At 33.2% G+C, this 14,680-nt stretch overlaps 1 protein-coding gene across 1 annotated transcript; it reads left to right on the forward strand.

Moving 5' to 3' along the window:
• The first annotated feature begins 230 nt into the window (after nt 1–230).
• On the forward strand, nt 231–14,648 carry LOC131943167 (forkhead box protein N3). Its single transcript, XM_059303183.1, has 10 exons — nt 231–299; nt 2,537–2,637; nt 5,770–6,437; nt 7,309–7,460; nt 7,564–7,622; nt 7,822–7,872; nt 9,043–9,102; nt 9,309–9,375; nt 9,528–9,688; nt 10,335–14,648. Exons 2-10 carry the CDS (start codon nt 2,625–2,627, stop codon nt 11,576–11,578), a joined length of 2,475 nt encoding a protein of 824 aa, XP_059159166.1. The 5' UTR covers nt 231–299; nt 2,537–2,624; the 3' UTR covers nt 11,579–14,648.
• Nucleotides 14,649–14,680: the final 32 nt, after the last annotated feature.

A 14,680-nucleotide genomic window follows, 5' to 3' on the forward strand; every position in this document is an offset into this window, starting at 1 on the left:
TTTAACCTGAGTCGGTAACACAAATTAAAATGTTTTAAATATGTTTAGATAGCTTAAACAAAGAAAAAAATGTTATTACATTATGCATGTCACTTACTTCTTTTCTTTTCGTTTCTTTAATTTAAGATGCTTTACATTATTTCAGAAATATCATTAAAATAATTTTGTAAAAATTATAAATGGAATGTCAATGTATCTATCGGCTGCAGTAGCGTGATCACGTGGTCTATACTTCCGTTTACAGAGCATCGTGCATCCCTCATCTTTTGGCTAGGGTCCATGGGATTTAGTAAAACTTGGTAAGTTGAATTTTAGTTATTTCTTGTTAAATTCGCTAATGAAAAATTAATCTGAGTTGCGGGAATTTTCAAGGTATCATTTATGTCTCTCTTAATTGTAGTTTTAAGACTCTATTCATTAAATTTTAGTTTAAATATGCAGAAGCATTCGCTATCCCAGAGGATGATCGCGGGAAAATGACGTTTTCTCTAGCCACGTCCTTCAATTTGTATTTGATTTCCTCCATTACAAATGTTATCCCTAGATAAAATCAAATGATAAATTCATACTAAGATTACATTTAATACGAGCAATGTTTATCATTGTTCTATAAATTACTTTAGCTGTTAATTTCACATCTTCAGAAGTATTTGCTTTGTTTACACTGACTACGCAGTTTCAATATGGCGTCCATAAATGTTGTCATTTTCAAATCATCTGTTTGACTTTGCTTCCGATGATGTAAACTTGATGTAGATCTAGATCGAGGTCTATCTCTTGTTAAGTGTTGAATATATTAGGCTTACTTCATTTTTTTAGGCAACCAGACGTAAGCTTCTGTACTTTCTACCCCTAAGCATCCTTTTTTTTATCCGGACTAGGTCTATCGGGAGTCTATCCCCTTCCTTATTTTTGTACTTTTTAGTTTTAGTTGTACGTTTACGTCTATAATTTAGTAGACTAACTTTATGGATTTTAAGAAAATCGTAGTTGGCTTAGGCAACTTTTTATAGTCATATATGCAGATTCAAATCTTTAGGCCCAGCAGATTCAGACTGTTTGTATAAATCTTGAGTGGTCTATGTAAAACACTAAAGTAAAAGAGTTATGAACTATGAGCTGGAGTTGTCCTTTTTAAGAGATATTTAATAATTTAGCCTTTAGGCCTGTTGTTAGTCGACATGAGTTTTGGACAAGATCAGGTTGCCGTAACTCAATTTCAGAGGATGCCATACAACATTTTGTGTAGCAGCCTTAATTAGCTTTTAAAAATATTTTCAATCATTCAAATGGGCCTTCATAAACAAATTAAAGTAGGCTGACAACTAGGGGAGGAAGTGATTTAAAAATTGTTATTATGTCAGACTGACCATATTTTTTGGCTAGGTATTGAAGTCTTTTTCAGGACTAAAATATTATTCTTCTGATTTGCCTTACAGGGACTTTTATAAAGGTTTTGGCCTGTTTGTGACAATATGTAAATGTAACTGGATCTTGACCTTACTTAATATGTCAGAAATTTCTTGAAAATGGTTTATCAATTAAAAAGTGGTCAAGTTTTAAGCTTTCTTGCCCACAAATGCCCGAATTTTGTTTTACTGATGCTTTAAAATTTAATAGTTGCCAATGCTACATGTATCCTATTTAAGCAGGAATTTAAATATGAACTGCATCTTTTCACTTTTCTAATTCTTGTTTTAAAAAAAAAAATATGTTTATAGTTAAAAGTGCAGCTTCAAGGCAAAGTCATTTTACTTCCGACTCTCTGGAGATTATGCCACTAGTTTTCACCTGCATTTGTTCCACTTAAATGTAAAAACTTTCATTTTGTTGAGATAAGTCTATAGGCCTATTCTTTTTACTGATTCAGAGAAAAATTCATTCTAATTGTAGCCCAGTGTGGTGGTTTTGGTCTGGCATTCCAAATATGGAACAATACAATTTCATAAAAATAAAAGCAAAGCTATCATAAGTAGAGCTAAGAGGCTAATTCTTGATTAATAATTTGGTTATTAGATACTGTTTGTGATTTTAATTAAAAACTTATTAAAAAGGAAATATTTTCAATCACCTAAGGTTAAGGTCTGTACGGTAAAGTTGGTATATTCCAATCTTTTCTTCTTACCTTAAAACTGTTTAAATTATTAAAGGGGTAGTATTATCTATGTCTATTGTCTTTGCACATTTTACATTGAAAGTTAGATTTTGGCCATTCTAGATGAAAACATTAGGTCTTATTTAGTAAAACAGTACTTTTAAATATAGCCTTAGTTCAAATCAAATTATCATTCACACTTAGAGGTGTTTCTTGACTTTGATTCAGGCTACAATTTAAATTAATTAGCTGAAAGTAATGCAGGCTGGTGAACTGAGTCTCACTAATGTCATGTTCACCACACACTGGTAATGGTTTCAACAGCACATTTGTTATTGCTGGGTTATCTATCTCATACCTTAATGACAAGTTGTCTAATGATAATTACGGATGTGTAATATACTGAAGATCAGAGGGATTTTTTTTTTTTGTAAATTACAGATAATGTTACTTAGATCCTGTGAAGCAAGGGAAGACTTGTGATATTTTTTATGAGGTTATAACATCTCTTGATTCAATACTTAGGAAAATGAATGATTCAGGTAAGTGAACAGCCAAATGTTTCTTCCCTTAAATCTACTATTATTTTTGCTTCATATCATGTTATTCCCAATGCTATTAGTATAGTGTAGTTATGTAGTTTTATTTCCATTAACAATATTAGCCATTCATAATAGAAAAGTAGTTTTAATTGTCCTAATAAAGAATATGCATTTGTTTCCACAATTGCTTGTTCCAGTAACATTTTTTACTTATTTGTATTTCTGATTACCACAATTTTAAGAATGGTTTTTTATACCTGGTTTATTAAAAATAAAAACACCATGTTTACTAATTCAGGGAATCATCAGTTTATCTGCTTTATAATTACCATTTCATGTAATTCTGAGGGCAAAAACTATTTTTAAAGCATTTATGATTTATTGGTTTTTGTTTCTGTTGTCATGTCTGAAATTAAATAAAAATGGTAGCAGCAGCTATGTTTTTATATCTGGCACTATGAGTAATGAGTTGACGCAAGAGTATCCTAGTCAAATCAGTCTAATGGTGGGTGGAAGGCTGACACAGATTGTCAGTGTTTCCTCCCTCATTCTTTATGTCTTGCCGATGTGTGAAAATGGTTGGTGGACTGGAGAAAATTTGGGTAAAGGAACGGCATGGCTAAGCCAACGAGGATGCATCCGCATCCCCATGGCAACGGGCTGTTTCACGTCAAATAACACCGTCCCACCTTAACCACCCCACCCCGGGAAAGGGCGGTCTGCGGTTGGTGAGCAGCACTGGGCTTTTGAGACATAGCTCATTCTGGTAATAATTGAAATTTTGGCCTGGGGGAGGCGGGGTGGCTGGTCTAGGTTCCCGTTGCTACCTCTACCTCTCTGTTGTTTCGTTGTGTCACATGTTTTTATTCTTTACTCGGACCATCCTTTTTTTAACTATGTGTAATCGTATTTTCATTTTATGCCCATACCATACACCTCTCTGTCTATTGCTCATTATTTTTTTGTGAAATTGTATTTAAGTTTAGGGTTTTAATATTGTAGCTAAATAATTATTATGGAAAAGATCCCGACAGACGGTGGTAGCTTCTTCTTACGTTAGCTTTCTCCTCAACGGTTTTACAAGAGGCGAAAACGGGAAATTGTTAAATGATTTTTTAAGCCTTGATATTTATGGTAACCATGGATTGACAGCGTTTCCCACCATAGCAGTGGAGGGTTAGTTTATGCGTAACTATGGTGACATCTCGTGCACTGTCATGTCTGGCGTTGTCCCAGGCATCTTCACGAGCGAGCCGAGCAGTACACTGATCAACGGGGCTTGTTTGTCATGCACGTGTCGTTGAACTATGTCTAGTTGTGTGGATTTCATATCACACTCATTTCTTCATATCCTCGTTTCTATGTTGATACCGAGCCTCATGGTGAGTGACGTTATACTCCCACATATTTGAGTATCGTGGTGTTTTGTCTAGTATATTATTCCAATGTAGGTGTTCAAGTCAGTGAATAAGTAATTCTATTCATTAATTAATCGGTCTTATAAAGTGTAACTTTTAATCTAATTTATGGTGGTCGATATTGAAATGTAGACTCTGATTGTAGATTTATCAGTCGAGTGTGGCTATTTAAGTGTCTAACGCCTAAAAAAATATTTAAAAGTTTGGTTTAGAAGGTTAGCGGCTCAGTCAAAAAGTGCAACGCGCCGCGGTACGGCAGGCGCTTGCGTTGGCTAAAGTGAGCGTGGTTTTCCGTGGCGATAGAGGGAGGGGTATAAATTAATAGCATGGTAAAGTGAGCAGGGGAGAGGAGGAGAGTTGAATTATTTTTAAAAAAATAGTTTAGCAGCAGTAGTAAAATCTAGGCCTTACGGTCGTTAAAACCAAGTGTTAATGTTTTGATCGGAACACACCAGCCCCTACGTAGAAGCTATTGAAAGTTTTCAAATTGCGTTATTGGGGTAGTGATCAGACAAAGGATTTTTTTTAGTGTGGTGGGCTCGAGCATTCAGCGAGGGGCGCGAGCCAGCTGTCGCCGATGTTGCCATGGATACTGACACTTTTTTTTCGTTGCTGAAAAACTAGGCTTTATTTAGAGGCGGTATCCTCTCGCCTTCATTGTGTGTATCGGTTGCCGGCCGATTTTTTAAGTGGTGCGAAGAACTCACTCGTTTAAACACTTTATTGCTTTAAAAAAACTTGGTATTCTTTTTACTATACTTTATCTCTCCCGTTGTCTATGTAAAGAATCTGAAATTTTTTTCAAACGTTATTTCTTTTCAAATTCACTTAAGCGTATTATATCTGGTTGTAGCAAGTTTAATTTAGTCTACGCGTGGAACTTAATTTCAGCCATTGTTAAGTGAATTTTCTAGCTATTGGGTCTGTAGTGCTTGATAATGTGAAGGTTGTGAATGTTCACCTGCCACACGGGAACAAACGTTATCGCGCACCACATCATTTGACCTATTCACCCGTTGTGTACCACAGTAGTTTTGCCCTCGCACAATCAGCTTGTATACCGTTGTCTTGGCAACAGTCTACGCTGTTCGTATGATTGGTTGGCCCGAGTGGGATGCGGAAGAGAGGAGGCTGTTTTTTGTTAGTCGTGTTTACAATAGCCCATTCCGCCATCTCTACTCCTCCCCGTCTCCCTCACTCCCAGTATTAGGAGTATAGATTTTCCCATCCCGTCTGCATAAGGTTAAATCTTTTTTAGCACGGGATCCCGCTCTGTCTACCAGTAATAATGGTTGTCCTTTTATCTGCAATATTATAATGATCATTTTCCTTCATTGGCAGTTATTGTATGTCAGTATTTTAGACGTGAAATAGATACTTGCCTGTCGTTTCCATGTGTTTGAATGTCAAAATAGTACGTGGGTTTCCCTAGCTGCCTCAATTTCACCTTTGATATGTAAACTCGTAGGCGGTATTTTTGGGCCAGTGGAGTTGGTAATAATTTTTAAAAGATTGTTGGGGGTTGGATAAGGTTTTTTTTTTTTAAATATGAAAGAAAAAATGGTTTACAAAACTTTTCACATTTTACTTACTCAATTTTAAAATTGTTTTTTGGGAATATTTAGCATAAGCTCTCATCAATATTAAGTGCTCTTTATCAGATTTTTGTTTCTCAGATTCAATATTAAAATGCCATCTTTTAATCAATTTCTAGGCTGTGAAGACACTGTCCCAACCATGTCACATGTATGCAAGCTTCCTGAAGAAAGTGATGCCTCTATGAGAGCTAGACTTTTTACTAGTCTCAGCCAAAGCTTTCCTCATAGCCAACTGTACAAGGCTCTACACGGGGGCGAAGATGTAATTCTAAATGGTGGTGACAACACAGATGATGATGATGATAGCTTGTATGGAGATCATCTTTCTAACAGTTGCTTTGCATCTTTGCGAATGGATCGCCGTGATAGTGATGACTTTGATGATGATCTGCAGTCACTTGAATGGCTTCAGAGTGAAGATTTACTAAAAAATATTGGTGGAGAGAAGCTAGATAAGGATGAAGATGATAACGAGGAACAAAAAGAGAATGAGGACATAAAACCTGAGATTGCTACCTTACAGCCACCCCCAGGAGCACAGCCTCACCTCCCTTACCTCCCCCAGAAGCACGTCAACAGTAAACCACCTTATTCATTCTCATGTCTGATATTCATGGCTGTTGAGGCATCCCCACAGAAGCGGCTTCCAGTGAAGGATATATACAACTGGATCCTCACACAATTTCCCTACTTCCAAAATGCTCCCACTGGTTGGAAAAACTCAGTGCGTCACAATCTAAGTTTAAATAAATGTTTCAAAAAGGTGGAAAAGGATAAAGGACAGGTATGTATTAAACCAGTTTTTAAAGTTCCATATCACTAAAACTTGTTTTTTATAGCATGCCTTCTGTTTCCTGTAACAACTGTACAGGTATTAGTACTGTCCAAGGCAACTTGTCCCTCTACCATTTTTTGTTCAGATCTTAAGTATTTAAAAACATGCTGCAGAAAGTTTCCTCTCCAATTAACCATATATCTTCCATCTAAAAACTTAGTGATCAAGGAAGCAAGAGTGTTTGTTTATAAAAAGTTGTATTAATTAAAACTGTGTTCTTTCCAGCCCTGCATTTGTCGGGTGGGAAATAAAAGGTGGATTACATTGTGGCTAGGTTGGTAGAATTGCGTGCCGTGTACACTATGAAGTGCGATTATTAATCACTTTTTCTTTTTGAAACAAGATTACTTTTTTATTTTTAACATTACTCACCTTTTATTTGGAGTTGTAATATTTACCCCCACATGCTTTTGGTATTTTAACTTTGTGTATAATGAAATGTATACATTAGAAGCTCTTTCACTGATTGAAGTTGTGTATTCACATAGCCCTCCTGATATATATTAGTTCAGATATATATTTGTATGTAAATGTAATTTGTATACTTATAGTGTGATTGTTAGTTGTTTTTTTGTTTGTTGAGATAGTTTTATCTTGTTAGTTATGTGTTCTCCTTATTTTAGTTTTATTTAGGGCTACATATACTTAATTGCACTACATGGAAGAACTTAACCAACATCATGTACTCATATTGTATTTACAAGTCCTCTTGATTTCTCACTGGGTTAATTAATTTTAAAAAGTTAGTCTTTAGTCAATTCTAATTAACATTTGACTTCACATCAATTGTTATCAAGTTTTTTTAAAATTCCAATTTTAGAGTATTGGCAAAGGCTCGCTGTGGTGCATTGATCCAGCTTATAGACCAAATCTTCTCCAAGCCTTGCGTAAAACACCCTATCACCCATATCACCAGCTGCAGATGACTTCCACTCAACCACAAAACTTCATGCAATACCAGAGTCTTCCAACGTAGGTCTTTTGTCTGCACTTATAAGCTTTTATTTCTTTTTATTTCTTTGATGAGAAACTTGGTTACATTTGTAAACTTCTAATATTCGTATTGTTTCTGCAGAACTTATCGTCCCATTCTTCCATTAACTCAAAGGCCAGTGCCAAATACAGTATCACCACGTAAGTATAACATCTGTTACTGAAGATGTTTAAAGCATTTGGTTATTTTAAAACAGCTTGGTATTTTGGTGAAACAATATAAATGTTGTATATGTCACCTAGGTATTCTAGCCATCAGGTTTATTAGTTATATTACCATCAACTTTTTTGCTGTTTGTACATTAAGTCTTTAGTGTTTTATTTTTATTCTTTTCGGTAGATCTTTTCCCATTTTTGAGTCGCCGTCTTGCCCAAACTTCTTTTGACGTAGGTAAGTGGCTAAGTTTAATTTCCTGAAGTATACTTTATTGTGTTGTCTTGGAAACAAACACACTGCCAGCCCAATATTTTTTTTTTTTTTTTGCTTACTTTAAAATTTAAGCTAATTTTTGAAAGTTTTATTGTAGTACCATTAATTAGTAGCCACCTCACATGAGCAAGAAAACAAATGACTATAGTTATACACGCAGTGTAGTTTGTGTGATGTGAACATGCCAGAGCTGTTGTCAGGACAAGTGAGGGTAAAAAATAGGCCAAAGTATCTGATTCTGGGTCATAATGCTACTTGTTGTTGCTTGTCCTGAAAGAAACCATCTAAAGTACTTGTCTAGTTTTGCAGCACCCTTCTCCCATCTCTCACTGCAAGTGGTTTGGTCTATTGATGTAGCAAAATCCATCCCTGGGGAAAAATAACACAATGAAAGCTTTTGAAATGTAATCTTTTTGGGCTAATATCATAACTTTAGTTTTTTTTTAATTTGATCTAAAATATGCTCTTTTACAATTAGCATTTAAGGGTTGTTTTTTTTTTTTTATCTCATAGCTAATACAGAATTATTAAATTAAACTCTTTTTTTTTTTTACTTATTGATTTTAAACTGATATAATTATCTGTTACAACTTCTTTGTGAAATTAATAATTTCTTTTTAGAAAATGTCCTATTGATTTCTTTTCTGCTCTATACATAGCTTTGCCACTGTAGCATCTGTTTCAATATGCAGTCATTGTATTTATTGATGATACCATGGTAACCTATAAAGCAATTGTCACAAGCTATTTGCCATCATTAGAACATTTCCATGGTGACAAAAGAATTGCAATAAAAATGGATGAATAGTCAAGACTGTAATCTTATCACATTAGAAGCTTATTGAATAGGATGCTATTTGTTTAGTACATGTTGCTCATTCCATTTTTATTGGTTTAGCTAAAAGTATTTTCATGCATCCACTATTGTATAAATATTACTTCATGTAGTATGGAGATGAGAGCTATAGAAGTTTGCTGTCATGTGTTTTTTCTTCTCTTGGTATAACAATTGATTCACTTTTGTGCTGTTTCAACTGAAATAAGTCAATAGTAATCTATAACTATTTTCATGCGTTGAGTTTTTGTACAATTTTGAGGTTTTTAAACTGCAACTTTTTCAAATTTGTACAGACAATGAAATGAAAGATGTTGCTCAGACACTAGTGGCATTGAAAAGCTCATATAAACCAGGTAAATTATTCATTACAACAGTTGCATTAAGTATTTCAAATGTGAGACTTTAAAAATCAATATTTTAAAAGATAGATATTAAAACTTCAAAATTGCTCATTTTTATTTTGTGTATAGAGATCAATTAGCAGCAATTGAAATAAGGCAATAAAAAAGTTGTTTAAAGACAAAATGTATAGTTAATTATGTAATCTTTGTGCTGTCAGGGGCTCCTGATGGCTCACCAGGTGGAGATACTGGATTAACATGGAAGCATAGGAAGCGCTCATACAGGTATTGTAATACATCTTTTTTTTAAATTTATATTAAAGTACATTTGTCATATTTATTTCAGTATTTGTTACCCACATTTTGGATTTATTGTAAATTGCTTTATTTTCTCATCTTGTTATTGTTTTTAAAATCACTTTAATTATGGTGTTCAGCTATAATAACCCTCGAAGACGACCATCCAGTCCAGTTACTGTCACAGAACACCCCTATGATGACCATGCTTATAGTTCTTCAAGACTATTGGATGATGATGATGCATCATCACCCTCTTCCTCATCTTCTATTGATGAAGAATATGATTTTGGAGATGCAGGTTTGTATAATTTACTCCAACTCTTAGCTATAATACGGATTTATAAGGACATCACTGAAATGTAGATTTTACAGCTTATCTGTAGTAAATATAAGTTAATTTATTGTATTATTATGCTAATAAGTAGTTTTTAAAATACAAAGGGCCGTGTGTAAGTGTGCACTGCTATGTTTCAGTACTCTCATACTTATTGAGACATACTGGAGAAACTGCTGATGATTTTTTCAAACAACTTGACTGCTCTGAACTATCTTGTCCTATCAGTGATCATTTTTTCTTTCCACATAGTAAGCTGTTTGAAGTGGTGTTCTTGGCTTCTTTTCCATTTGCCAGCATTGTTTTGTACTTTGGATTGCTATTGAATTTGATTTGGAAAATTTAATTTTTGTTCTTTTTTTTTTCATAATTATTTTTCTGTATTTCTTAGCCTGTCTATTACAAGTTATATGTTTAAAAGATTAAATGAACCTTTACATTTTTTAAAAATAATTTACTCTTTTAAAAAACCCGTTAAATATGGTTTTTAAGCAAATTTAATTTCAGTAAATTGTATTCTGCAAACAACTGATTCTCAATTGGAAAAGTTTTTAAAAAATTAAATATAGTGTGTTCTAATTGTTAACTTTTTTTTTTTTCAATTTTTTAGATGAAGAGTGTGAATCAGACTACCAGTCAGACATGGAGTGGGATACTGATGACAAAGATGAGGTAGATGGAGACTTGAGCTCCACAAGTCGACCTAAAGCTGATGGAGAAAATTTAGTTGACAAAATTAAGGAGGAGCCAAATGAAGATAGCGAAGAGGATGAGCAGAAAAAGATCCATGAAGGGGCCAGTGCTTTACTCAACTTAGCTGGGTTGCTGTTAAATAATCGCAGCAGTGCCAGCAGCAGCAGTCCCGAGGCCGGGCTTGAAAAGAGAAAGCATGACAAAAAGTCTGACAAGACAAAGAAACTAGAGAAGAAAAAAATGGGCAAAAAGAGAGTAGAGATGAAAGTTGTCAGTAAACAAGCAGACTCTGATGTCTCGCAAAAAAGAAGTGTCAGCAAGAGGAAAAATGCTGGTAGCAATGGAAAATATGATAATGAAGATTATTCCTTGATTAAAGTGAATAGAACACCGACTAAAGGGAGGCCACCCAAGATTAAACAAAAAGTCATCAAATCCTCTGCAAGCAAAGAAACACCAAAGCTCACAAGCATAACAGCTAAATCAAAATCCTCCATTAAACTTAGCACAAATGATAAGGTGAGCAAGAAACATACAGATAAAAAATTAAAGTTATCTAAAACATTTGGAATGTCTAAAAGGAAATCAAGTGACAGTCTTTCTGAGAAGAAGAGTAGTGTCACACAAAATAAAGCGCTGAAAAATAAAAGTGAGAAAAATACAAAGGAGAAATCCCAAAAATATCCTGCCAAAGTTAAGAGAAAAAGTAAAACAGTAGACCAAGATGAAAGCTCTGACATCCTTCCTTCTGTAGACAAACAGGGAACAGATATCCAGCAGACAAATGTTGATAGTAAAACTAGTGGTAAAGAGGGTAGGGGCAAGTCAGCCAGTGACCGGCAGTTAAACAACCACACTGACAACTCAAGGGATAAGGATAGGATGGAAACCATGTCCACTAAGGAAGAAATCATTTCCCCTGCAGGGGATGCACCAGTGAGTCGGGGATCCAACAGTATAATATCACAAGTCAAAAGCTTATTACAGAAACCAAAATTAAATGAAACAATCCATAGTTCTGTTGATGATAACACTGGAAGTAGCAAGAGGAATGGCATTAGCAGTAAAAGTAATTCTTCTGCCTTAATACCTACCATTCCTGGCTCCCACAGGAGTCCACATTTTACACGCTTCTCAAAGAAAAAGGCTGAACTATCATAGCAACTATAATTATTGTACAGAAAATGTTTGTGGCTGTTTTTTTTTTGTTTATATTTTTTGTAACAACTTTATTAAATGTAACCTTTTTTTTTAATAGTGATAACTTATAAGTGTATTTAAAATTTTTGAAACAGATTGAATGTTGATCTATAAACAGAATCCTCATAGTAACAAAATCAGCTGGCTAACTTCATGAAGTTTTAATAATGAAATTCACCTTAAAATGAACATTCAATTTTCTATTAAATAATCTATATTACAATTTATTTTTAAGAAATTTAGCTAAATCAATTTAATTTATGAGGATTGCACATAATATTGTCATTAAATGGCTTTTAATTGCCAATCAGAAAATTACTTTTTTAACATTCAGAAATGCAAATATCAAATTACAAATAACATTTAATATTTAGTTGGTCTTTATTATTTTTTTTACGTAAACATATACAATGAAATCATCATGTTGTTTACTTGTTACATCATTTTAGAACTTTATAACAAAAATAAGTATTAGATGACTACTGTGCCTTACTTGTCATATATAAATTATACATAATTTGTGGGCTATATGAATGTTTCAGACTGGCTGTAGTAAGACTGTATGTGAAATTATAATGCTGAATGTGAAAATGGTGCTAAGATTATGTTGTTTGATGTAGGTGATTCTTGTTTAATTATACCATGTATTTTATGGTAAATCTTGATTCACTGTGGTTTCACTGATCCACATATTGAAATATTTTCTTTGCTTGCACTTTATATTTTGCGCAAGAAGACAGCTTCTTGTTTATTCTGTTGCTTTACAGTTGTGAATAGATTCCATGGTTAGATAGCTAATGGCAATAATTTTGTTATCATTTAAATAAAACAAGCAGCTAACAATTCAAAACTCTCATTTACTCCCTACATCTGTTTTGTTTTTCTTTGCAATGGTTTTATTTTAAATGAGTTTATGATATACACCTTGCTTTTTTTTTCAAAGAAAGGGAAAAAATACCATATAGTGTTCAATAAATGTTATAAAGTCAATATTTTATTGTTGTGACATAAAGAATCATTTTCACAAATCTTACCTTAAGTAGAAAGCCTTTAATACTATACAAATAACATGTAAATGTGAAGACCAAAGTACTGTTGTTTACTATAGAGAAATGTAACACAATAGATTAAGAAAACTTAAAAGAACAATAGTTCACTTGGAATTAAATTTAGCCTCTTTTTGCCTTACACAGTTAAATGGCCAAGATGTTATATGAATATTTCCACTACAAAAATGTGTTCATTTTTTTTGTCATTGTTTTATAAAATGTTTATTATTTCTAGTCTATTTAAAAGTTTAACTTGACTAGGGCTTTTGTTATTGTGCAAGAGCCTTTGGTAATATCTTATAAAATAGTGCATTATGTCTCTTTTTTTTTTAACTAGTGTATGATTTCTCTTTGAAAGTGACTAAAGCTTGCCATATTAGGTAATAAAGTTAAATGTACAACGAAACATTACTGCTACAGTATTGACATGTTCTCTCACCAAATACTGTTAAAACCATTATCAATATATCCTAGTGATTTGTTTCTTTGATTTTGTCACAATACTCTTGTAAATAAACCACAGAATTTACTTTGTATTTGTACATTACATCATATTGGTGGGGGTAACCAAATACAGGGTGAGGTATTTTTTTATCACCATTATCAATTACACGGCCATGCTAATTGCTGATTTCAAGGTGGTTTTTTTTCTCCTCCATCAATCTTTATTGTTATTTTTTGCTATTGTGTGCATTCAAGTTGTTGGTGAAGCAAGCATTGATGTACTTCAAAAATGGGATATCTTAAATGTGTACTGTACTTATGAATGGATACTAGTAAGACCCTACAGTAAAAAGCAACCTATTGACAGTGTTAGTCAAATGTTGGTTTGTTGGCCTCCACAGCTCTGTCAGGATTTAGTTACTTACCTCTTACTTTTTGCTCACTGTTTTGATCTCAGACTTAATTCTGTGGTGATTTTTTAAAATAAGATATTCTGTAGCAGAAGTCCTAGAAGGTTCTGTGGTTTTGTTGTACTAGGTTCCCATTAAGTGTATCCATTAGATCGTCTTTAACACCTGTGTAGCTAAACCATCAGGGCTAAAGTGAACAGACTACTACTGTACAATTTTGTCATAATCTTTAAACAAATAGAGCTTCATGTTATAACCGGAATATTATTCTTTTAATACAAAAGAAATATAACTTTTCTTCATATATGACATGTTTCCATTTTGTATTGTATTTTTAGTAGTGATTAGTTCTGTGTAACCCTAGGTAGATTATAGTGTTTATAGTCTTAACATTTCAAACCAGTTATTGATGATAATGTATCATTTCTTTGCAGTAAGCCTTCCTTCAGTGTCTTCCATAATTTTTTTTATATAAGATCAAGATAATCATACATTTAAAATTAAATACTCTAGCTGATTTAGCATTTATAAAGTCTTATTGCTTGTCTATTATTTCACTGTTCACTTTTTACCACCAAATTATTGAACCTTACTTTATTCAAATGTTTTTGCTTTAATAGACAAACAAGGCAATGGCTTTAAAAAGGGGGTACAGGACAAGAAGTTGTGCCCCACATTTTCTGCATTTAAATTCTATATGAAATGTTAAACATACATTTAAAAAATATTCAATATTAGCTAATAGGAGATGAAAAGCAACACTGAGGAAGACCATAGAAGTCTTCAAACTTCTCATGAAAATTACTTATGGTTATTTCACTTGTTTTGGGCTTCTATGCAATTATGATAGTTATTTAACTTTGGTTAATATAGTCTCTTCAGTGAAAAATTTAGTAGTTTCTAGCTTTCAGTAAATAATATAATGGAAATTTATGTACCTTTGTTGTATGTTTTCCAATAATTTATGTGCTTACTACTTTCTAAATAAAAGTATTGTGTTCAGTTAAGATTGTGCAATAGGACTGATTTGTCAGTTTAATAGAACACAATGTAAACATGAGCTACTTGTCAATTTCCTCTTTCATTGTAAATTTTGTACAAATAAATAAAGCTACTTTTTTTCCCTCACATTGTCTGTTTTTTTATTTTTACAGTTAGAT

The sequence above is a fragment of the Physella acuta genome, unplaced genomic scaffold (genome assembly GCF_028476545.2).
Source record: "Physella acuta isolate Inbredline_101_S28 unplaced genomic scaffold, ASM2847654v3 ptg000038l, whole genome shotgun sequence".
NCBI classification, from domain to species: domain Eukaryota; kingdom Metazoa; phylum Mollusca; class Gastropoda; family Physidae; genus Physella; species Physella acuta.

Excerpts from the sequence above, each read along its gene's own strand:
- LOC131943167 (XM_059303183.1), top strand. Across the intron at positions 7,461-7,563 it reads CAATACCAGAGTCTTCCAAC|AACTTATCGTCCCATTCTTC; the intron begins GTAGGTCTTTTG and ends TTGTTTCTGCAG. Across the intron at positions 9,103-9,308 it reads GAAAAGCTCATATAAACCAG|GGGCTCCTGATGGCTCACCA; the intron begins GTAAATTATTCA and ends TTGTGCTGTCAG.